General features: G+C 37.2%; 1 protein-coding gene across 2 annotated transcripts; it reads right to left on the reverse strand.

The window, feature by feature from the left end:
* Positions 1 to 5,286: 5,286 nt before the first annotated feature.
* Positions 5,287 to 24,213, reverse strand: ptar1 (protein prenyltransferase alpha subunit repeat containing 1). 2 transcript variants are annotated; one of them, XM_006626871.3, is made up of 7 exons: positions 24,094 to 24,212; positions 21,335 to 21,504; positions 16,432 to 16,498; positions 14,135 to 14,239; positions 10,914 to 11,136; positions 7,943 to 8,247; positions 5,287 to 7,053 (listed from the first exon to the last, which is right to left on the reverse strand). In XM_006626871.3, exons 1-7 carry the CDS (start codon positions 24,177 to 24,179, stop codon positions 6,708 to 6,710), a joined length of 1,302 nt encoding a protein of 433 aa, XP_006626934.1. In that variant the 5' UTR covers positions 24,180 to 24,212; the 3' UTR covers positions 5,287 to 6,707. The 2 variants fall into 2 exon arrangements, with proteins under 2 accessions (XP_006626934.1, XP_015223696.1); XM_015368210.2 differs by lacking the exon at positions 14,135 to 14,239 and having other exon boundaries at positions 24,094 to 24,213.
* Positions 24,214 to 25,812: the final 1,599 nt, after the last annotated feature.

Raw genomic sequence — 25,812 nt, forward strand, 5'->3', positions numbered from 1 at the left:
TTCTTTTTAAGAATGGCACTGAATGGAAACAGGTTTTTATGGAGTCAAGAGCTTAATCATACGTCTGCTATTCAGCCTAGATACCATCCAATTAAGTGTGTATGCTTCTGTGAAGAGACATTTTCTCAGGGACCTATGCATGTTGAAACTTAATGATTGAATATGAAACTAGTGTATATAACCAGGCCCATCACACCACACAGCATTTGTAGATTTAGAAATACACGCATTCCAAAATTTAAATATACCAAGAACTCAACAAAAGATTTAATTGACGGGAAAGGTAGCAAATATGTGATTAGCACCTCATCTGGCTCTCTTCCCGGTCTCATAGAAAAGGATTACCCAGCCTAGTGTTCTGAATTCAAGTCACTCCTGACATACAAGGATCATTTAAAGCTAAAGTATCAGATCTTCAAAATCTGTGACACGAACTGTTCAGTTTACCTTTTAGTTCTCTTTAATACCATTTTGACACTCCTCTCTCTTGTTCACAGTTTCCAAATGGGGACAGGAGACACTGTGAAGTAGAGGATGCCATCCTTCCAATAGCACATTAAACTGAGTACTGGCATTCACTTACAGTTGGTGGCCTGGCTAAATGGGATCCTGGGTTTGCACAATCTGGCACTTTGAGCAAAGTTCCCTCTCAATTCAAGCGGTGAAGCAAGGTCTCACTTCAGTACCTGATACGCGGAGCAGTGGGGCTGCTGGTGCATTAGTCCAGCAGGGTCCTCTCCTTCATCCTCTCTGGGATCCTCTGCTATGAAGAGCTCTATAAACACAAGGAGTCACTCTGTCGCTTAACATGCCTCTCTCTGCCAAACCTCCTTCTCATCTTTTAAGCTTTATTCCCCCATGACAGATGTGTCCACTTTCATAGCAACACATGAAACAGAAGGGCTCATACAATTAAATGAATACAATACTGGATCATTTTAAGAACTGAAGATCACACAGCTTCAGAATTGCTGCAAAATTGTTAAGCATAGAAGGACTTCAAAATATACCTTTACATATACACTTTGATAACTTTAGAGCAGATATTCATAGCAGATTAGATATAAGGAAACATGTCCAAAGTTTTTTTTTCTGCATTAAGTAGCAAGAGCAAACAAGTCACAAATGAACAAGCTTAAAGAAAACCCTTCGAGAAACCAGTCTTATTACTGTTATTGTGTGCGCTTTTCAATAACAAATTTCAGGCTTTCGCTGAGTGACCCAATAAAGGACCACAAAAATAACTATGCAAATCAAATTCAAGGAAAACTTTATTTCACTTGTTAAGCAGCTGGTATTTGACATCTATAAAGGTGAACACAGATCTTTAATTTAACACTCTATAAAATACAAAATTAGAGAAGAGAAGAACTTCCATCTGTAGAATATATCTAAATAATAAAAGACAATATAATGCTGTTAGTCTATAAACAAAGTACACAACACTTACACATTTGTAAGTGCTTTTTGAACCTTCATAAAAGTAGTATTCTGCATAGAATTCTAATCCACATATACTTTATGAACATATCACCATGTTCTGTCTATTCACAACCTAACTGATATGATTACTACAGATTAATACAGTAGGATAATTTGTCAGCAACATGGTTTTCCTGTATTTTGGAAACAGATATTATTCAAAAATACACACATTTTTTAAAAAGGGGAGTTTTAAAATATTTCATGTTCTATGAAGTGGACGCCTCCCCAAAAATAATCACTCTTCTAAAAATCACCACTGGTGTTTTTGTAAGTTTCAAAACATACTGGAAGGAAATAAGTGAATTAAGGCCATTTTAGTTGTTTCATACTCCTTTTTAAGACGCACACACCATCTGTGAAGTGCCACAAAAAGTTCTCAAGTATTCTACATAGTGTAGTTCAAGTATTTCTGGCACTACATAACCCCAATTAAAAACTTCCCATTTCAACTTCACAAAATGACTTTTGTCATCGGCTAACGTTATTCTTACAATGTATGCTGAAGTGCTACAATTAAGTGACTTGAAATATTATACCTATAACAATGTTGGATTCAACATTACCTCAGACCCCACAGACTGGATTTCATGGACAATATCTTCTAAAAGGGAATTTTTCTGTAAAACCAGAAATGCTGAACTTTGCCCACAATAATGGTGAAATGCACAAATAATAAAACAAAGAAAACTATATAGGTTTAAAATTCAGGAAAATCAAAGGTGCCCTATAAGGTTAGGTTGATTTCTTATGATTTTTTTTCCCCATATGCTTCAGCAAATTGTATATAGCATACTTATGACATGAATTAAAGAGCTTGTATATTTATAATAAAAAAGGCACAAGAACAATTGTCATGGATTGCATTGATTGCAATTGTTAAGAAAATAAGTACTGTAAGTCCATGCATTTTCTAACTGTTTCATCCAATATAAGTTTGTGGGAAAGAAAATAAGTCAGAAGATCCAAAAAGCATATAGTATACACATTTTTTCTTACACAAGTGTTTTCTGGTTGAAAACCTTTTGTGATTTAACAGACATTCAGTAATAATGGACACCCATTTAATCTCCAAATGTATTCCTGCTTTTTTGTTTTGTCTTACTTATGATATCCATTATTGAATGACTAATGCATTAAAAAAAATAAAAGTTCATTTGACATGCAGATTGACATGTAAACTTGGTTTTAAACGACAAGCGTTAACCTACATAAGGATTAACTTCAACACCTGTGTAGGGGGATATGTTGAAAACAATGCACTTATTAAAACAAATAGAACATCTTAAAATGCCTACATGTCACATAACACCTGGAATAATGCAATTTTATTTTCATTTTAATGAAGATAAAATATTACATTTACTACGATTGAATGGGGGCATGACTTTCATGAATAACAATTACACGCAAGCAACATTATGACAATTAAATTGTATCAGAATAATTATACCTTAATACTCCTTTTATAAAAGATGACAGGAAGCTTCAACAAAATCATCAATGTGAGGTGTTGGTAAATTAAGAATACCTACCAAATACAGACTGGCAGCATGCGGTTTTATCTTAATACACACCATGTACAGTATGAAAATCTGTAATGGGAAAACTTTAATTTGTTTAGTGTTACAATTTAGATGTTAATACATCTTAAAGGTCCATGCTAAAACTAGACAACATATTGTTGCTATAGTTATCTAACCTGCCAAAACCAATACAGAGTTGAAAAAGTTCCAAGAAAAAATATTAGCATAATTCAGAAAAACTGTAAACACAATTCTACTTTGCTTCTCGAAGGAAGCCCCTGCTGGCCTTATTTGCATCCACTACACTTACAATACCATGTAAGTATAAATCACATGTGCTGTGGGCACTGCACAGCTCTAAATGTGTCTCCCTGGTTCAATAAGCTGCTTGCTACAAACATCAGAACACTGCTCCACGTCCAGAAGATGCTGTACTAAAAACACATTCGGCAACATATGGATTACGTCTGAAAAAAACTGGAGCGCATCTCCCTCTCCGTTCCTCCCTTTACAGTCTCAGCATTAAGAAACTGGGTAGGATAAATTATCCAACTTTAATGTTTAGATAAAAAGTCCCAGACTGAACAAAAAATTGATTTCATTAAATCTTTGTCTTTCCTTCAGTCTCCCAGCGCACCTGGGTCTGGTCAGCACCACCAACTTCAACAACCCTAATGCATTTTGCAATGCCCCAGTATAATGACAACAGCACGTACTATAGGAGATACCAAAAGTTGGTCCTTGCTACATGGCGCTGTAGGGGTAGGAGTGTTCAAACCTAGTGTCCTGATAAAATTCCATCTTCAGCATTGATACTATGGGCCCTTGAATTTCTCCCTTAATTCAAAGTGTTAAGTGATTTCACCCTGCTCTACCTCTTGTGTTTTGCAAGGGGACACTTCAGTGGTGGACGTAGTGTTTGTACGGTATGTTGTCCGTCCTATATCTGAGGTGCTTAAAGCACTAAAGAAATGCAAAAAGTAATTCAACTCTTACTTCTAAGAAATAACCTTGGATTCATCTCTTTAATGGAGCCTACTGTATTTAAAACCATAACAACAGTACTGCTACATACTGTATGAACATCTGCTTTGTTTCTCCAGAGAATTAGTTATCAATACCTTATTAAGCTATTTAAGCTTTGCAGTGCTAATGTGCAAAGTTAACCATCACATCACAAATTTATTATAATACAATTTTAGTAGAACACCACTGTCTTCTTTGACAAGATTTAGCTCAAAACATGTTTTCTTCATTGTATGTTAAAGTGATAACTTTCAACATCTTAACACAACAGAATGTGAAAAGACCCTGAAATTAATTATTGAAGGTAATGGGAGATGCATAAAGAGTGCTACAAAGTATAGTTTATCTAGATATCTTGTTTGTAGCAGGCATACATTTTATAGCTCAGCATGTCTAGCAAATAGTAGCCATGATGCTTAGTTAAATGTGCTGTACTTTGTTCATCTTCACAGACTTACTAAATGTATTAAAGTTAAAGGTCAGGCTTTGCAAAGCACTAATAGCAGAACAAGCTCAGGTTGATAGTATAATACAGGCAGTGCGAGCTGAACAAAATGACAATGAAAGATAATCTTTAGAAAACAAATTAAATGAATAGGAAGACTCATTTATGAAACACTCACATCCCAGTTCTCAAAACATGTGGTTAATGTAACAGTTCATATATATACCTTTTATATTCAGCAGAAATATCTGTACCTAAAGTATTCAGACATGGTTGAAACAGTTAAATCTCAACATCAAAGATATTTGCAGCATCAATGTTTTAGGTAACTGTACATATTGGAACACAAAAAACTTTGAGCTACATCTGTGCATCATCTCTGTGAAATAATCTGAATTTGAGTTAAAAAAATCTTTATAAAGTGAATTAGTTATTTTTAAAACATACAAAGTAGTGTTTTTAAACAATATTCACCTAACTCCTGATCACTACTCAAGTTTAAACTTGCAGTTGCAGACCTGAGGTAAATGTGGTCTAAAGATTTAAACAATTACTAAATGAGACATTTTGTATTGTTATGGCTGCTGTAACACACACTAACCCAACCCACCAGTTTGTATATTGTATTTATACTAAAATGTCAAAAAATATTTGATTTGACTTGTAAGATCTGGACCACAACCACATTTCAGTACTGTGTGCCTAAATCAACCACATCAAAAGGGCTTCTGCCTTCAATATTTGACCACCTTTCTATTAAAATCTGTTGAAATACCATGGAGACAAAATAATATGATTGAGACCATGTCACATTTCCCATTTTATCCCACTTCTCTGTTTCAAATACATTAAGACTTCTTTCCTGAAACTGTGGTACACTTAACTTGACATTAGTAGACATAATAAACAAGAAACAGTTTAAATGCTTTAAGGAACACCAGTGTTTGAGGACACGCTGTTGTTAACAGTTAAATAAATAGGTAAGTTAAATAAAATAAGAATATCAATGACGTACAGCTTGGCTAAGGAAAATATTTAAGACTCCAGAATTCCCCTTCAAATGGAAAACCATGCATTTAAAATATATGTTAAAAACTCAAAGGACTAATACAAAACTCATTGTGCTTATGTTAAGGTTCTCTTATTTCTAGGTTTTACTAATATCACCCTCAGCTACTGCCTTAGCTACAGAATTACATTAAATGAAAATATTTGACCTATCATTGTCAGACATCATTATGTCAAACATAACGATAAAGATACAGATTAGCAGTACCTTATATGCACTTAGAATTCACTATGATTTGTATTGGGCAACATCCTTTAAATCCTTCAAAGTGTAGCTTGGTAAATTAACGGTTTATCATTTTTAAGCATTAAGCATTTTAAGCCATCAAAAACTAAAAAAATTCACAGGCTTCTGAATAGTACATACAGCTCATCCTCAAGCTGAATTTCAAACATTTTATAACCTTTTGAAAACTTTCTTAGTGGTCTAACTGGAGTGGCTTATAAAGATGGCTACGACTCTGCAGCTGTGTAAAAAAAAGCATATACAAGCTAGGAAATAGTAACAGAGAAAACAAATACAAAAACAAAGTTTTCTTAATTTTTATTAAATGTAATCCCATTTTTGAGTAGTCTTGTTCAGACACTGCTAGAAAGGGGTACAGTACTTAATACCTTAATGCAAACCTGCAAAAGTCCGTCTTCATTGTCAAGGAATTCCAGTTGAGTATTTTGTTTCCAAACCTTTATCTGTTTTTGACTGTAATTACATGGCATTGAAGACTGAAATCTTAGAAGTTTCAAGGCCTCTACTTCTAGAGAAATAGCATAAATTAACTTATTTCTTCAAACACAGGAAAATATTTGACCAAAGGACTTGTAAAAATGTCCTGGTAGGACAGCAAGAGAGGACACAGTGTGTAGAATATTATTATATATCCAACAATTTCTCACCTACTGAAAAAAGAAAACAAGTTCCTTGTTTTTCTGGAAGACTTTCGAGAACAAAATGAAAGAAGCAGTCCTGGATTTGGAAATAAATATTTAGTTTTTTTTTTATACAAAACAGTCAGTTCCGTGGAATAAGTTTTGTTTTTTTGAGAATCACGAGACCTGAGGTATTCGGGCATCCTGAACTAAGCCAGAAGCAACTTTGAATAAAACCTGGCATGGATTTTCATTCTGAAGGGGAATTATCGCCTTCCAACCCTGTCCTGTAATTACTGACCTATAACAGAATCGAGCCATTTCTTGTAGGCATTGGCAAACCTGCTCTGCTCTGTGTTCCTGCAGCCTTTGAGGATCTTCACAATGAACCTGTGTTCAGACAGCAGGTCACCACAGTCCTGCAACGGGCCCCTTTTCAGGCGTTTAGTCTCCTGGGTGTAGCCCTGCTTGCCAGCATCCAGCACCGCATCCACATCCATGGCCTGCGTGGTTCTGCCCCCTGTCGCGTCGCGCTGGGGGCTGCCCGTCGTGCCCTCGCTGCTGTGAAGGAGCGAGATCTTCCCACTGCTGGGACAGTGCTCTTTGCTCCAGTGATGCCAGAGGAAGAAAACGTGACGTCTGTCACAGAAGGATAAAAGAAACAGTGAAAATGACTCTTTTGTTTTAAAACAATTGCGCTTGCTTGTGAAGAACTGTTGCCAACAGCCAACCTTACATCTTCATCAAAACAAATGACAGCGTTTTGATTTAAAAAAGAGAGCGGGGGGTTGGGGTAATGAGAAGGGAAAATTCAAATAAAAAATCACATAGCCAAACTGGTCCAGCAGGTCACCCTCAAACCACTGGTTTGGAAAGACCAGGAACACAAGCAGGTTTTAATTCAATTTAGTAAATTGATTGAGTCAGGAATGACCATCTGTGGGTGGGATTTTAAACCAGAATTTCTCTACTACTTAACTGTAGAAATCAGTGAAGTCCCTACCAGAATCACAGTGTCTGCTGTGTGCACTCGAACCCATAACCTGTCAGTTATGAGTCCAACAGTTTACCCACTACATTATACCAGCCTCCCCCATCACTTATGGAGAGTTTACAAACTGATAATTAAAGATTATAACACCTGAAGAAGGCTCCACGGCCGAAATGTTGTGTTCTCTTTCTTCTTTTTTTCAGCATGGAATAAACCTATTACTTGTTCCTTTGCAGCCTACGCATGCTGACGCAGCTACCCAACTGATTATTAAAGATGACCCATAACACCAGGTAAACCATGGCTCATTAGATATTACTCAAGTATAGAACAATACATCACTCAACTGCACCTTAGTATGTGAGGGCTGTCAGCAGGTATCTTACTAGGTTTACTGTAGTCCTTAATACTAAAAACTGACTATGAGAAACAGCAATTTTAAAACAACAGAGTACAAAAGAGATAAAAAGAACATTCAAATACTAATTTTTATGCCTGCATAATGAGGATCACTACACTAACAGGATACCTGCTCACCTGTGACTCCACAGTGTTTCATGGCCAGGGTAGGATTCGATTAGATCAGTGCAGAGCTCCATTTCTTCATCAAACAGGTCCAGCACTGTTGTCCTCTGGATCTCTGCTGATGTCCCCTCTCCTTTAGACAGATGAGCACAGTGTTCATCAGGGGAGCACGGCAACCCAGGCGCCACTTTGTCTAAAAAACAGTTGGCGTCTCCCAGCAGAGACTTGAGGAGGAACTGCCGATAGTGGAATCCACTGTGGTCTGACACGTGCATAGACACCCAGTACTTCACAGAGGACAGCTCATCGTGGAGGATCTGTAGGACAGAAACAAGGCACTTCAATTGAATCAGCATCCCTCCCAGCTCACTGCAGTTTCTCTTTTCTTCTTTGACTCCCCACTACCTTAGAAAGTGAGAGACAGAGTTATAACGAAGGCTAGAGATTCTCATGCAGCTCTGTTGGACTACCTTGATAAATACTGGAAATGCTGCATTCACATTTAACTTCTGCTCTTTACAAACCTGTGTCTCTGTGGTCTGAGTGGAATACTATTCTTCTTTTTCAAATTAAATCAATGTAGTGGTTTAGTACTATACATAAACACATTCGACACATTGACATTCGCCTTAATTACTGTCGCAGTACACATGATATAAACATGACTTTTCTTTTTCTAAATGCACAACTTAAATCTTCTTAATATTAGATGTGATAAGGCAGTTGCTATTCAGCTAATTACATTTTGTAAATGACAGGACAATCCATTTCCAAGCTAACACTAAAAGAAACTGAAAGGACATTAAACTGGGGCAGCAACTGAGCATACAGTGTAATCCCAAATGGAAGCCTTCAATTCTAAAAATCTCTAGAAATGGTTCAAATAACGTACTGGTAACTGAGGTAACTGGTGAAATAAAAGAAACACTACTCCTAATGATGCTGTTTAAGAAGACAATGGATGTCTGTGATGGCACATGGTAATCTCAAAAACTGATGCTGTTTTAAAGGATACTACTCTCCGGAGAAGGTTAAAGATCATACACATTTTATAGAACACAACTTTAGGGAATTTAGAAGCAAAACAAGGAATAACACAAAGTGCCTCACTAGTCTTAATTTTATCTTTTGGGATTCAATAAGCCTAAAAGGCTTTATTAGAGATGGCTGGTGGCTATTAATTCAAGAGATGTTGTTAAAAAACAGAAGAGAAAAAGCATTTATGGCCTCTGGTGCACTGATCCCTGTGATCCATTTCAGCTCCACTGGCTTTAGAAAAAAAAATACTATATTCCTTGTCACTATGCCTGAACTCTTCGTATAAAATATGAACATGGCCATAATTTAATGTGCCTCCCCAAGCAATGATGCACTTGACTTTGGGTTTTAAGTGAATCCTTGTAATATACATGCCTCCTTCCCTCAAAAACACACCAAATGACTTACTCATATTCTATTAAATTTAGCATCTAAATGGTAACAGGTAACAGATTTCTTCTGCAGAATGATGCTGTCAATGGAAATGACACTATCTTCATGAATTCTACATGAGGGTGAACTCCTTATTTTAAACCATTACAGATGTTATGTTTTTTTTTATTTGAAATCCATAGTATAAGCATGTATGTGGGTATTAAGTGATATTTCAAAGTCTACTTAGAACAGAAGCTTAAATAAATGCTGTACATTGTTGTATTACCACACAAACCTGAAGATGTATTTTGTAATTTAAATGACCCACATAATGCATAATAAAAAGCAATACATTTAACGAAAACAATAGAAACCAGTTAATTTATGGATACTAAAAATATATTTATATTATTGCTGTTTAGTTGAATAGCACATTTTTTAACACAGCATTTCACGTTTAGAAAGACCTGCTCCATCCACTGCTAAAGTGCGGCACCAAGCTACACAAAATGTGGGATTTGTTATGTGGCCTCAGCCCCACTCCCACTACACAGCAGATGAGGAGAACTAGGGGATTAAGGTAGGCTAGACAGCGCAAGCCCAAAGGGTTCAGACCCCTACTGGGTCATCATAGCAAGACAGAGAGGAAAACCTACTGGTCCACCAACACCACTTACAACATGACCTAATTTTCCTTAGAGTTCTCCCATCAGTGACCAAGCCCAGTTCTGCTTAGCTTGTAAGAACAGGATAAAAGGTGGTAACATTCCTAACAACTATACAGCAGTTTAAAATATATTATACTATCTTCTGATAAGTACTGATGTTTTATTGATACTCCCAGTAAGGGAGGTGAATTATTTTTTAAAACAAATTGTGGTCAAGTAACATTTTAGTCTTTCCAAGAGATCAATAAGATGGAATACCCACTGAGCATTTCGTCTAGATGTCAATTTGCCTTTCACAGGAAATACTTTCTCCAGCCAAAATTAAGTCTTTGCTTCAATTGACATTCAAGGGGAAAGTTTCTGATGGATTAGTTAGTTTCATCACACAGGCAAAGCACTCACTGAATATATTTAGAACATAAAATAACCTAATAACAATTAAACTAAGAAATACACAGATATACTGTGGAATTACGATTTTTTTAACTTGATTTACTGAAGGCTTTTAATTCTGTACCAAAAATATTAAATACTACATCGTAATAGTTAAAAAGCGGTTCATGCATTTCAAGCTACAATCTGATGACAAGAACACAATTCTAAGTGCTCAGCTGTTGTGACCCTCACCACAATGAGTGCAGGGATGGCTGGACTGAACAACTTAAGGGACACACAATCTTGAATGCATTTTGAACGTTTACAAATCAGATTGCTCATGACATCTAGAGTATGAAAAATCTCTACCGCGCATCTGAAAATGACACAATTTTATTATTGGAGCATTGCTTGACATTCTTGGCAGCAAGCTATGGGAAGAAAACACTGCACAGACAGACTGCACAAGGTGGATCAAAATTAGACGAGGGATGTCGAAGAAACACTTCTGCATACAGAGCAATTACCTTGACGTTTCCCTTTGCCAGGTTCTGCAGTACCCAGATACGATGTGACCAGGCGTTGTAGTTGCTGGGGTACCTGCCACCGGCCTCGGAGCACACTTTCATCTCCTCCTGGAGGACCCTCTGCAGCCTGTCGGCCCGGGCCTGGCTGTCCGGACCGCCCTGCTCCTTGTCCCCCGTCCCGCGGGGGCAGCACTCCTCCAGCACCCGCTGTAGCACCCACCTCCTGCCACGACACAAGCGCTTCAGACCACCGGACAGGAGCGGCACTTGACCATGCACCCCTCTCCTACAAGACCCTTGGCCGTCACCTCACTTCGCCATCGCCGCTGGCTCCACTAAAGGTCTTGCGAATGGATTTCCTGAGAATCGTTTTCGTTTCAGAGGAAGGAAAAATGTCTTGGCTACTCGCTTATGATCAGCTGATTGGTTATAAGGGAGGACAGAGCCTTGAAGTCTTACAGACATCTGAAGACTTAAAAGTAGTCTTGCTACAGATGATAATGAAATGAAAGAGTACAGACAATATCTCAGAATTTTCTTCAACGTTGCCGAACATTTTGACAAACAACGTTGCAGAACCTTTTGGCAAAGACTAGAAATTCAAGTCAATGATGCCAGGAATGCAGAATATTATATACTGTATGTTCTAAGAAGCAATACTGAAAAACCTTTTTAGTGTGATTTAAAACAGTGCATTAAGGAATCTTGTGTCTATCCTAATTAGCGATGGCTGCACAAACACATTTTTTCAAAACAAATCCGTGCTGATGCTTTTTGTGCATTAATGTCTTTCATTTTGTGCTATATGGGAGTTAACCACATGTAAACTTAATTATCTTTAAAGAAAGGGAGCTTCCTCCAAAAAAATGTTTGCTTTGTATTATGAAAGCAGACAATAAATCTGCTAAGGCTTTGTTAAGCCTTTAATAAGTCTTCTGTATAAAAGTGAAACTTGAAGGATTTACTGATGTAGTAAGTGGATTTCTAATATCAAAATGAATAGGCAACAATTTGCTAAAAGCTTTAAATGTTCTTAAAGCGGGTATTTGTTTGAGTGAGCTATAGTAAAATGAGGAAAGGCAAAATTGTTTGTTCATTAAGAAACTTATGTTCTACTTCTGAAAGAAGCTTTCTGAATCTAAACAGCCTAGGGTCACACAAGTTAAAAAAACACTTCTCAGCAGACAGGGAAGCATGAAGAAGTGTAGGCAGACTCCAACCCCCATTCTTTGAGCCACTCATCGGTTAATACATCACAGGCAACACAAATGTGCATCAGAGGTTTGGCGCCAATTAAAAGAGGTGTGTCCCTCGCCAACGGCACCCCCTGTCTGCAAGCCCCAAGAAGCCATAGGGGTCGCGGGGTCACTGAGAAACACTGATGAATCCCACTGTACCTGGAGAATCCCCATCACAGCCTGTTAGTGACCTCAGTCACCCAGAAGCCCCCTTTTAAATGGCAGGTTCTAATTCATCCATATACAGCATATTAAAACACTATCAGCTGTTAGCATTTTTCTCCTTTCTGTGAAAAGCATTTCCATTTCTCAATTCAAATAGGATGTCCGCTGTCTATTTAGTTACCATTTAGTACATGGTAAGAGTAAAAAAGAAAAACTTGCTACCAAACAAAAAAAAATGCTACAGCAGGAGAAGAGAAACAAACGGCTTCAAGAAACCATAATTAATTTTACACATACAGACCTGAGCTGGCCAAAAGGACTACAATAACTTGGTCAAGGCTTTCTCTACAGTGTTTATCCCAAAATTACACAATATCTGAAGGAATCAAGTATTACATTTCCAAAAGAAGGACAGAGAGCATGGCAGCATTCAAAGAAATCAAAGCAGGTTATCATTTCTGTCATACAAGGTTTGCAAACTCTCATGCTTTCGTCTGTGCTACAGTCAATTGAAATGACTTAAAATTAAAAATGTAGATGAAAATAGAGTGCATTAAAAACAAGTTTAACAAAGGTCATTATTCTACTAGAACACTGCTTTTGAAACAATTCAGTGCCAACTGCATAAAAAGAACCGATCTATCATAACTGAGTATACGTCTTAGAGAAAGAAAAGCAATGACAATCACCACTGGTAACATGGAGGTGTGGGCTATACGATGTTCGTGATATTTTTCTTAGAATACATAATGAGTAATGAATAAAGGAACTGAGAAAACATTCACGAATAGGACAGTCGCTAAGCAGAGTGTCCTTGTGTAGTGGTCAAGAGGAAATCAGTGACAGATTATATACGCTAATATACAAATTCTATAAGATTATCAACAAGGAAAACAGCAACAGCTGCACCCGAAGCTTAACTTCTGAAGTGTCACAATCTCCCTCTGTGAGCCTTCAGCGAATTCGTATTTAAATCTTCATGGACACTGTTCAGACAAAGCTTGACGTTCATATGCGAGTGAAAACCTTGTTTAATTTGCAATCCCATGTTCTTGTGTACTGTTTCACATTTCCCCGGCTCAGGTCTGGGTGTTGGAAAGCCAAGTGAAATCAGTTCAGCCCTGCTGTTTCAGCACCATTGCTGTCAAAGACTGCCAATCTACATGTCTAGCGTGAGACAAGCCGCTGTTCAGCCTTATTTTTAAAGCCTAAAGGAATCGTCCTTCATTCCAGTGCACTGGTATTACTGCAGTATTATATGTTTCTGTTTTGTTTTCATTTTTGAAAATAGATGTTGGCTCACATTCAAATCCGTGATCTCTGCATCATTCATCCCACCTGCAGCAGTGGCAGTGAAGGTTTACAGAGAGAAGTAGCAATTTCCTTCTTGATCTCCCCTCTTGATTTCACACTGTCTTGGAATCATGCAGCATTACAGGATGCGTCGAGAAGCAGAAGGGAGGGCCCTGTGCACTGACAACCTGTTCGCTACGGTTATAGATCAGGGTCAGGGATCAGAGCCAGTAATGAAACATGAGCTGCTACAAACTGTCAATGCTCATCTCCACAATTAAGTTATTCAAAACAACTTCGGAATATGAAACTACGAGTTCTGCTGAGATGTATCCATATGACCATCTCCAAGTATTTGGCAAAACCTTTCTTTCTACATATGGCACATGTACATTTTTATAATGCATAATTGATTACAAAGCACAATTTAGACAATTTGAAAAAGAAACAATCAGAAACACATCACTGTCCATGCAATGGTTTAAATTGTCCTTCCAAGATTCATATGTGTAATGATTGACATACCTGTGAATCCATGTTTCAGGGCTTTTAGGAAACTTCGTCAGTGCAAGTTTACCCAAATACAAATCTTTTTCTGGATTTAATGTCCCACACTGTATGAGTTCTTTCCTTGAAAACAAAATAAATTGAACTCTTTTCAAGATTCAAACATTTTAAAAAATTATTAAATATAGTGTATCATTTTTAACATAATGCATTCAAATGTATTTGTAATGGATTCCTTAAAGCAATGAATGAACAAGCTACACTATAGCAACCACAATGCACAATTTGAAAGCAGCAAAGGAACCTCTACATATAATTTTAATAATGCTACATTTGTAACATTGTTTGTCAGATATTCACTACCTTGAAATTTCCTCTGCATGTGTATACTTCTTTATAAAGACTCAATGTCTCACTACACATCACATGTAATGCAGATATTTCCTCTGCATATGTATGTCTTTATAAAGACTCAATGCCATAGTAAACATCACATGTAATTAAAAATCACATGTAAGCTAAAACTAACAGTGTCAGAGACAGGTAAATTTGTTATGTGGGCCTAACGTTTTAGCACCAATAGGTTTAAAGTCACAGGTTTTTAGCATGCGTCATCACTACTGGAAATAACACATCTGCAAAGCATGCTATCTTGTGCAACTCTGTCCCAATTCTCTGTTTGAGCCTGGATGAGCATGCAAGTGTTTACTGCATGTCTACGTGCCTCATGTCATCTCAGCTCACTCCACAGATGCTCAAAGAGATTCAAGACTTTTGTACAAGTACCCAAGGTATAAATGTCAAACTTCACCTCACAACAAAACCTTCGCATTTTGCAGTCGGTTTATCACCAATCACCACAAGTGTAGTTCTACAGATACCAGACACTCCGGCACAGACCATCAAACTTTTACCAAATTGTGGTCTGTCATTGATAACATCAGAACAGTTACAAATGAGGAGAGGCCATTCGGCCATTCTAGCCAATTTGCTAGTAGGTGATTGATCCAGGGATCATACCCAGGCACTTTGAGAAAGAAACCAGGCTGTTGGCCTCAATAACATTGCTGGGTAGCCTATCCCACATTCCCACAACATTTTGGGTAAATAGGTTTTACACAGTTTTAAATGCATTTTCCCATCCTGTTCTTTTCTAGTAAACACGGAAAAGGGTTCAGTTCCTTCAACCTGTTACTGTAGGACATTCCCTTTATCACCCGATAGGAATTTGGCTGCTCTTCGCTGGATGAATTTCAGAGCAGCAACATCTTTTCTAGAACATGGTAACCAATATAATTTGTGTATTCACGTGTACCCTCTGGTTGTGATTTACTGACCAACTAAATCCAAACACTCACCTTTCTCCAAATGCCTACTGCTTGCAATTTGAGAATTAAAAACTTTTATGGGAAACTTTATAAAAAGCCTTCTGAAAATCTCAATACACCACATTGCGTGCCCTGCATCCGATACTCTTGTTGATGTTCAAATAACTAAAATGACTTTCTTAGGTAATTAATTCCATATTGGTGATTCTCATATATTAGTGATATACTGTATCTAGTAAATCCTCAGTTTTATAGTTGTTTCCATCGACAAAAGTCAGACTTATTGGTCTATAATGGCATTGTTCAGTTCTCTCACTCTTTATATAGATGGGTACTACTGTACGCTGGGATTCTCCAGTCACTGAGGACTATCCCAGTATTAAGTTAGAAGAGTTGCATAAAGGGTTCCTGAATCTCTCACTTCCTTGAGCACAAGATACCATCAGGCCCTGAGTATTGCACTGTGTTTTATTGAAGCATCTCACTAGGTTTGAAACTGTTGGCTGTCAACACCAAAGACTGCAAGGGACAGTGTAATTAATCCAGATTCCAACAAACGTACAGCACAAGGGCACTGTTTTTTGGTGAGCAGGTCATTTTAGCTTCTTTCCGTGTCTTTCACTGTATATTTTCAACAGGTTGTTTACTTTGACATTCAACATGTTAAAACTTTCTGTGCCCAATCACTCCTCTCAGTAATGAGGGGATTTCAAAATGTATACTGTAATACTGTTCATAAGTACAAAAAGCTGTACCTAAGAAACCAACCCCTTATTCATTATTTTACCATGAAAAAGCCATTTTTAGCATTATCACGAGCCTCCTTTATAAATATAAAAATCCTTTGCTGTCCTTAATTGGGGGGAGTGAAAGAGGGTGAGAAATCAATTTGTTCTAAGCCGACAGACGATGAGGGAGTGAAAAAAAGATGCAGGATGTGCACAGTGAAACAAGCACTAGCATACTGTGCTACTCAGTGTGCCATACCTGACATTCCAGGCAGTGGTGAAGTCTGGATTCAACAGCAGCAGTGTGCAAGTGATATCTATCAGAGCTGCAAGAGAGAAATATCAAGTGACAGACAAAGGCTACAGGAATTATGACAGATGTTCAGAGTATTAAGAGCAAAGTTCTCAATTAGACACCTGTCACAGTGGATCATAAATGCTGGAGATTGTCCAAATGGATTCTCATTTTTATCCCATCTGCTTAAGTAGTATGCTTTACACAAAGATAAAGTGATGCAGCTTTTAACAAACAGCTTTGCAAAGCTAGCTATGAATGCTTTTCATTTAACTTAGAGAAACATCAAATGATCTTGGGAGGACCACAACCATCTTCCCCAACAGCTATTCAGGGTAGCATACTTGCTTTCTAAACCAATAATAATAATGTAAACTTCATTCAGACTATACTACATATTTTGATATCAAATCACACAAACAAGTAGAAGCTATCATCATATTAAAATTAAAGGCTTTTTCTTAGGAAAGAATGGAAATCGAGGTTATAGAACTTGGCTGAAATCCCTATGGATCACCAGTTTCCTTTTTAATAATAATGTCATAAAAAATAATTTAAATGCTCTGTATTTTATAGAACATACAAGCTGTAAGTCATACATTTTTATCACATTACTATGGCATTAAAAATGTTAAACAATACCCACTTTACACACTGCATGAGCTATCTGTGACAGTATTTTTAGGCCATAAAGCACAACAGGCCCCAAGCCATCTACTGGTAACCACTACACAAACTGTTTTAGGCAGGAGAAGTGGAAAAACAGAGTCTTGCCCAGTTAATGGAAAGGATCAACTTTTCTGACTAGTAGCACTAACATATGCTGATATCCCATTTGCAGGCTGGACCATGAATTTAATTCTGCTGTTTCAGCATTAACTTTGCATACTCAAAAGCATGACTGAAGTCTTGGAAGAGGCCAGCAGATCTCACTAGATCGATACTGAAGTTCTAATACATTTTTGTCAAAATGAAATAGAAAAGTCACAGTCTTGTTTCAGTTAGGATATAGTAGATAATGCATTTAATCTCTACAGTGTGGGCGTACACTAAACATATTTCCTAAATACACAGCTGCGTGTAATATAATGACAGTCATGGACAGTAGTCCATTTATTAACAATGATAATTCAGATCAGAGTGCAGGATAAAAACAGTAGCCAGGAACAATTGTGCTTTATGACATATTACTCAGATCACAGTTATAAGAGATAGTTAACTATATGTAAAGGAGCTTAATGCATTTTCTTGCAGTGTTAATTTAGTTCAGGTGTGTGGCTGCCCAGTAGTGATTCTGAGTGGACAGTCAGGCCCTGTTTGAGGGAGAGCTCCAGCCTTGCTAGTCAGGGATAGCAAGAGGGCTGTAGTTTAGGATTTTACTCTCACGCCAGCATGTGGACGTGGTGGACACATTTGTTTCAGGAATAACGTTAATTGTTGTAGGATGAGTTTCGTCTGGAATTGGATTAATGGGCTAGTGGGGTGTAGCTAATGGTTTGTGGGCGCAGCATAATCACTGTATAGCTGGATTTACACCCTATCGGTGGCATGCGGGCATGTACCAGTCCTTACTAGCTTGGGCCAGGGATAGAGTCGGCGTCCACAGGGTTATATGATTACTCTTTTTGGGTGTGAACATGTTGTTTGTAGAGGGTGGGAAGATAGTGGCTCAGCCATGACAGACCCTATTATTACATAATTGCCACTTATGTTACTCATAAGATGTCATTTCACGGATAAGACAGATGCCTTCAGATTGTTCACAGCTGTAAAGATTGTAGTGCTCTATAATATTTACCAAGATGTGTGATATTAAGATTGTGTGTGAACTGGTATCACTTGGGTTAGATCATTTATCTACAGTGATCACAGTATAGAAGACAAGTGTTGGCAATACTACTAGAGCAAGTAGCAAGGAGTGACATTGGTGTTCGCTGTGCCTCCACTGCTCAACCATTCTTTCTATATTGGATGAACTGTTGTAATAAAGCTGTATTTTTTTTTGTATAATGTGGACATGGTTCCTGATTGACGCTCCCACTTAAGGAACCTGTGGCTCTTTCTGGTTGTAAGGCAGCACAGACTGCGTGAAATTTTGCTATAATAGGTCACATGGTGCCTAACTGTTGTATTGATCATATGGGTTTTTGCACCATTAAATTAATCTGTTTTATTTAGAGCTGGAGTACATTACACATATCTACAAAATGCAATGCAAGCATCCACCACACCAAACTGCAAAGTTATAAGCAGAAATCGAAGAGGAACAGATGAGACAAAAAAAACTAAGGAAACACAAAGTCCTTTACTGCAGGTTGCTTATATTACACAGGGATTTCCATTTAAACCTGGCAAACAGCAGTTCACATGAAAATGCAAGAGCTTGAGGTTACATTCAACTGTGTTAAATATTTACACTGACAGTAACCCAAAAACACCCCAGTTTTGAGCTGTATGAATGGTTCGAGAAAAAAGAAACTACCAGTGTCATCTTATTTCTTGTACATTCATTGTAAAAAGGGATAAAATTCATTTCTACAACAGCTTTCTAAGAGACAGCCAACCTGAGTAGTGTTCAGGTAACAATTTTTTTTTTTAAAGTGTGACTTAAGTGTGTCTCCCTCAGTACAACTTACTGTATTTCTTGAAATAAGAGTTTGTTCCTTTACTTTATAAACTTCTCTGTAAGCCTATTATTGGTCATGAAACTACTTTTATCCTTATTCAAATCCAGCACAAACACAATAGTCTATCAATGTTAAAATAAGTCTTAACATTTTTGAGAAACCTTAAACCTTAGTTGTTTGACTATTTTAGAATAAACAGAATAATGTCTTTGGTATACATAATTTATCTAGTACAGTTTGATTAAGTGAGGCAGTGCTGCTTCATTAACACTCCTAAGCCCATGAATTAAATAGCTAATATGAAGCAAGATCATTAATAAATACTGAAACTATTACTTCTATATGCAAGTTATTTTGTGAAAAGTATAAGAAAACCTCCAAATCTATTTATCTATCTGATAAATTTAGTACTTTTATATCTGTGAACAGAATAGATAGCTACCTGCCAAATATATACTGTTTGAACAGCTCTGACCCTCTGAAGTCTGTTTTTCTACAGCACTTCATAATAAAAATAATTACAGGCATGGTGATGACAAAGGAGTTCCAGTACCAAGACATGAAAGACATACAATGAATTTAAAATAAACTTCCAAAAATAGCTTAGAAAAAAAAGTAAAGCTTCCAGGCATTTTATGATTGTAGAACTTATCACTTTTTCTTTTCTGTGAAATTTTCAATTTCAATTCAAATTACCTTCTTCAACATTTCAGGATATGGGAACACCATACACTATCCAGGTTATTACTACACATCTGTAATACACCTATGTGTGTACAAGCATCATCATTACTACCAAGGCAACTAACATTTCATCTCTCCCAGTATGTAAGTGAGAGGAAATTATTCTGGTTTCTTTTTCTAATTTCTGAGTAGATGCAATAATACATCTATAACAGTATATGCTAAATTAGAACACGAATGAAATAGGAAGCTTTGTCCTTGTCAGCAATTTTAGACCTTCTGTAAAAAATATTATCCCCACAATAAACACCAAGAAGCATTAAATTATCCCCAGAGGGAATAATATGTATGCATATTTATACAGGTGTGTAAATAGAATTTAGCAGAAGTCATTACTTCCTACTTTTATGGGATGAAAATAAATGATAATTCCAAACAGTGATCTGTATACCAAACATCCAGTGTCTTGAAACACAACTACACAAAACAGTGAATTAAAGAACAATGATAACTCTGTGGAACAAAGTGAGCACTAGGACAAGACTGAGAAACAATTAAAGAGACAACAAAAATGACTTACTGTACTACTTACTGAACATGGTCATTACATTACAGATGTATACTGTACCACAGAAAGAACTCTTACTCTTTGCCATTGCACTGAAAGCCAAACAGACCAAGAATGTGATTTACCAGGACTAAAACTGTAAACCTGGCAAAGCCAGCTTGAAGACAGATTGTGTGTTACAATGCATAACCAATTACTGGCTGCAATCCCAGGTAGGAAGCTCAGGGAGGTAAGCAGTATCCAAGAATGATCTGACCCACGATGGATCAATACTAAGGCTGGCACTGGCAGACAGTCCGCCTTTTGTGTGGCGTCTTTATTAGCTCCTTCTTTCTGAGGGCATCCATCTCCTCCATGCTAGTAGAAGCACATTAACATTCTCAGGCAGTATTCCTGCAGTCCCCTTGTCCGTTACTGTTGGTACTCACAGCCTTTCTGACATACAGAGAATCCTCTCCCTTGGTCAATGTGCAATACTGGCGGAGTGAATGACTTTGCTCACAGTCTAAAATATTAATCAGGAGTCATGCCCATCGCCGTATGTGACAGGTTTAATCAGCGTTTTCAGAACAGTTGAATGTGTCCCCCCCCCCCAAAGCACATGCACTGCTTAGAAGAAACTTGGTCATTTCCGATTACACTGGAGGATGGGGTAGAGTCTAGCAGCACGTGTTCCACTGTTCATTACAAAGGTCCACTCACCCCTTGTTTCCAAGCACATTGGGAATTAGGCTAAAATGTGTCTAACAATCTTACAGAGTTTGTAACGCCAACTTAACCTCCAGTCAGCTGTGCTTATGCAAAAAGACGTACATATAGAATGTAATTATGTGCTGGTTTAAAAGGTATTCTCGTCTAGATGATACAATAGGAATGTACATCACAGATTTAACAGTTTACAGTCACCATAGCGGTGCTACATGTGCGCAGATTAGGATGTGGAAAAGTGACCACAGGTGAATTTATTCTTAATAAAGAAATTGCTTACCGTCTCTGTCCATCCATTGTTTTCTCTGTCTGTAGAGCAGCAGTTTATTGTGGACATATGGCAACAGAAACTTGACGCACCAGCTTTCTACACCCAGCTTATTCTCCACCAGAACTATGGGGCTTCTGTTGTACCTGGCCTCAGGACAAGGGATTAAGCCAATCTCATCACTGAAAAAAATAAAGGTCAATAATAATAATAATAATAATAATAATAATAATAATAATAATACTACATCACATGAACTGTGATGAAACAGCATGTCCTTTAAAAAATATATACTGCAATGCAACAATATTATTTTGACTTTTACATTTTTTATATCCTGTTTGTAACTATCAGTTACAGAAAGGAAATGGGATTTTCTAATATGATTAGATATCTGCGCAGTAGCCTAATCTTTTAACCCTTCAACTTTCAAAATCTTACTCTCTCACAAAATCGACACCCAACTTCACTCTACAAGACCACAGGACACACAGATGTATGTTTACTCTGGCTAAAAATGTGAAACAACTGTATACATTTTGGGGTTTGAGCTCACAAACAGCAGTGTGCACTTACTGTAAATGTCAACAGACCATTTCCTGTATTATAAGAGAAATCATGAAGTGAAAATACAAAATGAGCAGAAAAAAAATCTCTCCAGTAGAAGTAATGGTGGCACGACCGGGATAAAAAATATTTTTAGATACTTTATATATGTATAACTGATTATACATAATATACGATATAAACAATGTCTCTTTTCTTTTCCTTACAGCATGGAATAAACCTTTACCTGTTCTTTTGCAACCTATGCATGTTGACGCAGCTACTTACTTGAACTACTTAATATACCGTATATAACTGTACAGTCAGACCCAGTTGCAATTGTCCAAAAAATATTGTGCTGTGATATACTTGTAATAGGAACATAGAGAAGTACCTTAACAGAACTTACCTTAACTCATTCTGCTAAGCAGTTGGTTCATTGCAATCAGTGAAAATACTACATTGTTTCTGAGATGCTGTCAAAACTGTACTGAAGGGATTTTAATGCAAGCTTCATATATAAATTAAACATCATAGAGGTATTCTTAAAAAGTCTGCACACATACGTTTAACAAGAAATGGCATAAAAAAAACTTCCTTCCATTCAATTATATCAAGCCATGCTTAAATTCAAACTTGTCTGTTACAATTACAATCCATCTCAATCACTTCCAGCGCAAGTCTCCAGGACTGTGTCCCAGCAGGTTTACGATACCCAAGGATAAAAACACTGAACTGCTTATAACTCAGTGTGCGAGCCTAATTACAACAGATTGCTAAAATTCATCATTGTTTTAGAACAGGCACGTTTACACCCGACTTGGTTTGATAGAACAGAACATTTTGGCACTGGTGGGCATAAATGCTTTACCATCAATCTCATCTCATTTTCTTTCTGCCCCCCCATCACATGCAAGTCGATACTATAGACTGGGGTCAAAATAGGAGTTTATTTATGAAAAAAGCTCGCAATCTAAAATCAAAAGCATTGAAGAAGAAGCATTTCAAATCTTAAATATTATTCAACGGAAATATGGAACTACATTTTAGTATTTCAGTTTTTTTACATGATTATAGATAGATAATACTTTATTAATCCCGTAGGGAAATTGATGATACCTTATTATATACTAACAACGTATATTAATACAAGATTAATTTTCACGGAATAGAGTGTAGTGTGTTAAAAGTCAATTACAACACTGTCACAAGTTCATTCAGTCTTGATTAGTGTTTTATCCTGATATAGTATAGTTTTATACTTTAAGCGACCCATAAACAAGAATGTCACCGAGGTAGTTATTATTAAAGTCGGCTCGCATGCTTCTTCAGGAGACGATGTCATTAAATAACTTTCTGCCGTTCAGTTTCATTCCTGTAGTTTTCAGAATAGCTTAACGACAAGAATGGACGCAGCAGTCAAAAACAATTCAAATGCACGCAGTACCACCCACAGCGACTGGGGCAACTGCTGTAGCGACGTAAGGACGGAGGAGAAAAATGTATTAAACAAGTATTTTTCAATCGTGAGGTGAAGCTTGCTCTTGAAAATAAACAGAAACAACCGAGACCTCGCCACTACGACGCTCACTGCAAGCTCTCGGTGTTGTCGAATTTATTCAAGTCACACAGCTGGGTATTTAGCCAGATTGGTTTACACGCACAGGTGCACGGCGGACTTCAATAAAAAATCTGACATTGCCCGGCAGAATTATATTAAAAGCGTACCGCCGTACAAAACGTGCACACAAAATATGTCACCGTATATTGTCCCGTATGCATTAACAAAACACAAATATCTAAATACCGGCTCACATTATCGAACTCCTAACAATAATCTTAAAACGAACTCGGTCATTAACCGCATTAGAAAATTCTGGGTACCTAAATTTAGTAACTCAATTATTAAATGCTTTAAGCTCCTGGGACACTGCAACCTCTTTTCTCAAATGTGTGAAGCTCCTACAGTCTCAAAATAAAAATCTACCGTAACCTCCAGTTCGACATCTTTTGAACTGAGCATGAATAAAGTTCAATATTACACAAATGAAAATGATTACAAAAATTGTAAAAGTAGCCAAACTTTCTTTTAATACATTCTATATAACATTTTGAAGTCATTGTGCATTCCAGTTTTCGCAAACATGCTTACAGTGACTGCCAGTCGCTACTTTCTGCATATATTTGTTATCTTTTTATCTTCCGCTATTTGGAGATATACTTACATATTTGGATTTTTTTTGAACGCGTTGTTTATATCTTTAACAACTCTCTGAACCAAAACGTCCACCTCCTCTTCCGACTCTGCCATTTTTTTGGATCTGGGCTGATGACGTCAACAGTTAGTAATACTAGTTCCAGGTCACGGAAAGTTCATAAGGAAGTGTGACTGTATTGTAAACTGTGCATAGTATGCAGTAAGAAACAGAAAATGACCGGTTATGCTTTATAAGTGTTTTTACTGTTTAAATTAGACATGTGTAAGAATGTTTACTGCAGTTCACTTTCGATGAAATCATAGGAATTTTTAAATCTCTGCAACGATGTCCTGTAGTGTAATACTCATTACACTAGTAAAAATCCAAATACAGGCTTTGATTGGCTTATCAGATTTTAAAACCCGTGATATGATAACGAAATTATATGTCGCCCTATAGTTTGGGAAAACGTGAAATAATGTATAAACTCTTAATCAGAATTTACTCATTCTTGGAAGCTAAGATGGTAACCATCACAAAGCAAACAATGATTCAAAGCAAACAATTTGGAAAACGATTACTAAAATAATTCACAGTCCTCGATGCATGGCGTGAAAATATACAGAGGTCTGACAGATAGTCATGGATTAAACAGTCTCTTGAGGCAGATATATTGATTTTATTTTGAAACAGTTTAACAAGTACGGTGAGAATTAATTGTCTAAATTAAATCCTGGTATATAGTGTTATCCACCCCACAGTGCAGCCCCCATTGTGATGAACACTGGCGGTCATTCTATACCGGGTGCCCTCTTAAAGGCTCCTCTTACATAATTTCCACAATCAGACATTGTGGTCCAAGGAGACGGGTGCCACCCACTGGCTCACCAGCGCTACTTTCTGTAACCCCCTGTTTTTACTTGCAGGTCTCCCATCTTCTGATCAGTGGTTTATAGAAACTGTTGAATTCTTCTCAGTTAATTTGTTTCAGTTTCCAGACAACATGAAAAGCACATCCTGTCTGACTTTTTCGGGTGATCTGGTGCCAGTTGACATACCCAGTTTTTCAAAGTGCCATCATTGTTTGCTTACGGCAAATAAACACAGAGAAAATCCGAATACTTGAACACAACACAAACACTTCATTCACATTTTGATTTTGAGAGCAAAAAGCGCATACAGCATACAAGACGTACTTCTCAAGGTTTCACCTTGTTGCCTGCAGTGATTGCAACTCAGGGACCTCTGAGACTTTACAACTTTCCCCTCCAGAAAGTCAAAATCATAGCGCTGTCTGATCTCACATCAAATACTCTAAACCATGTTTTTCTAAGTGTGTGATCGATGGAGTGATTGGCTACATGCAAGCATGAATGTTCCCAGAGAAACTGTCACTGGCCAGTTATTCACATACTGTAAACAGAATCTATTTCTCGCCTTCTTTATCTGTCTTTCTTTACTCCCTTTTGATTTACATCCTGTAGTTTCATTTGTTATTTTTAACTGAAATAGTTTTACTTCTCTCTTTTATCCTTGACTATTCTGCCTTGGTTTCTACGTCTGAAGTTTTTCAGAAGACTGCGCTTTAGTTTCACTGTTAACCCTTTCTGAGGCCAGGAGTTTAATACATCCCAGTTTTACAGTCTTTCACATATTATTATTTAACATTACTGTTTAGACCTTTTAGAGAAACCAGCTTTATTGCTTTTAAATCTATTACCTATATCTGAGTTTCTAAAGGAAACC

Source organism: Lepisosteus oculatus, chromosome 3, assembly GCF_040954835.1.
Source record: "Lepisosteus oculatus isolate fLepOcu1 chromosome 3, fLepOcu1.hap2, whole genome shotgun sequence".
NCBI classification, from domain to species: Eukaryota; Metazoa; Chordata; class Actinopteri; order Semionotiformes; family Lepisosteidae; genus Lepisosteus; species Lepisosteus oculatus.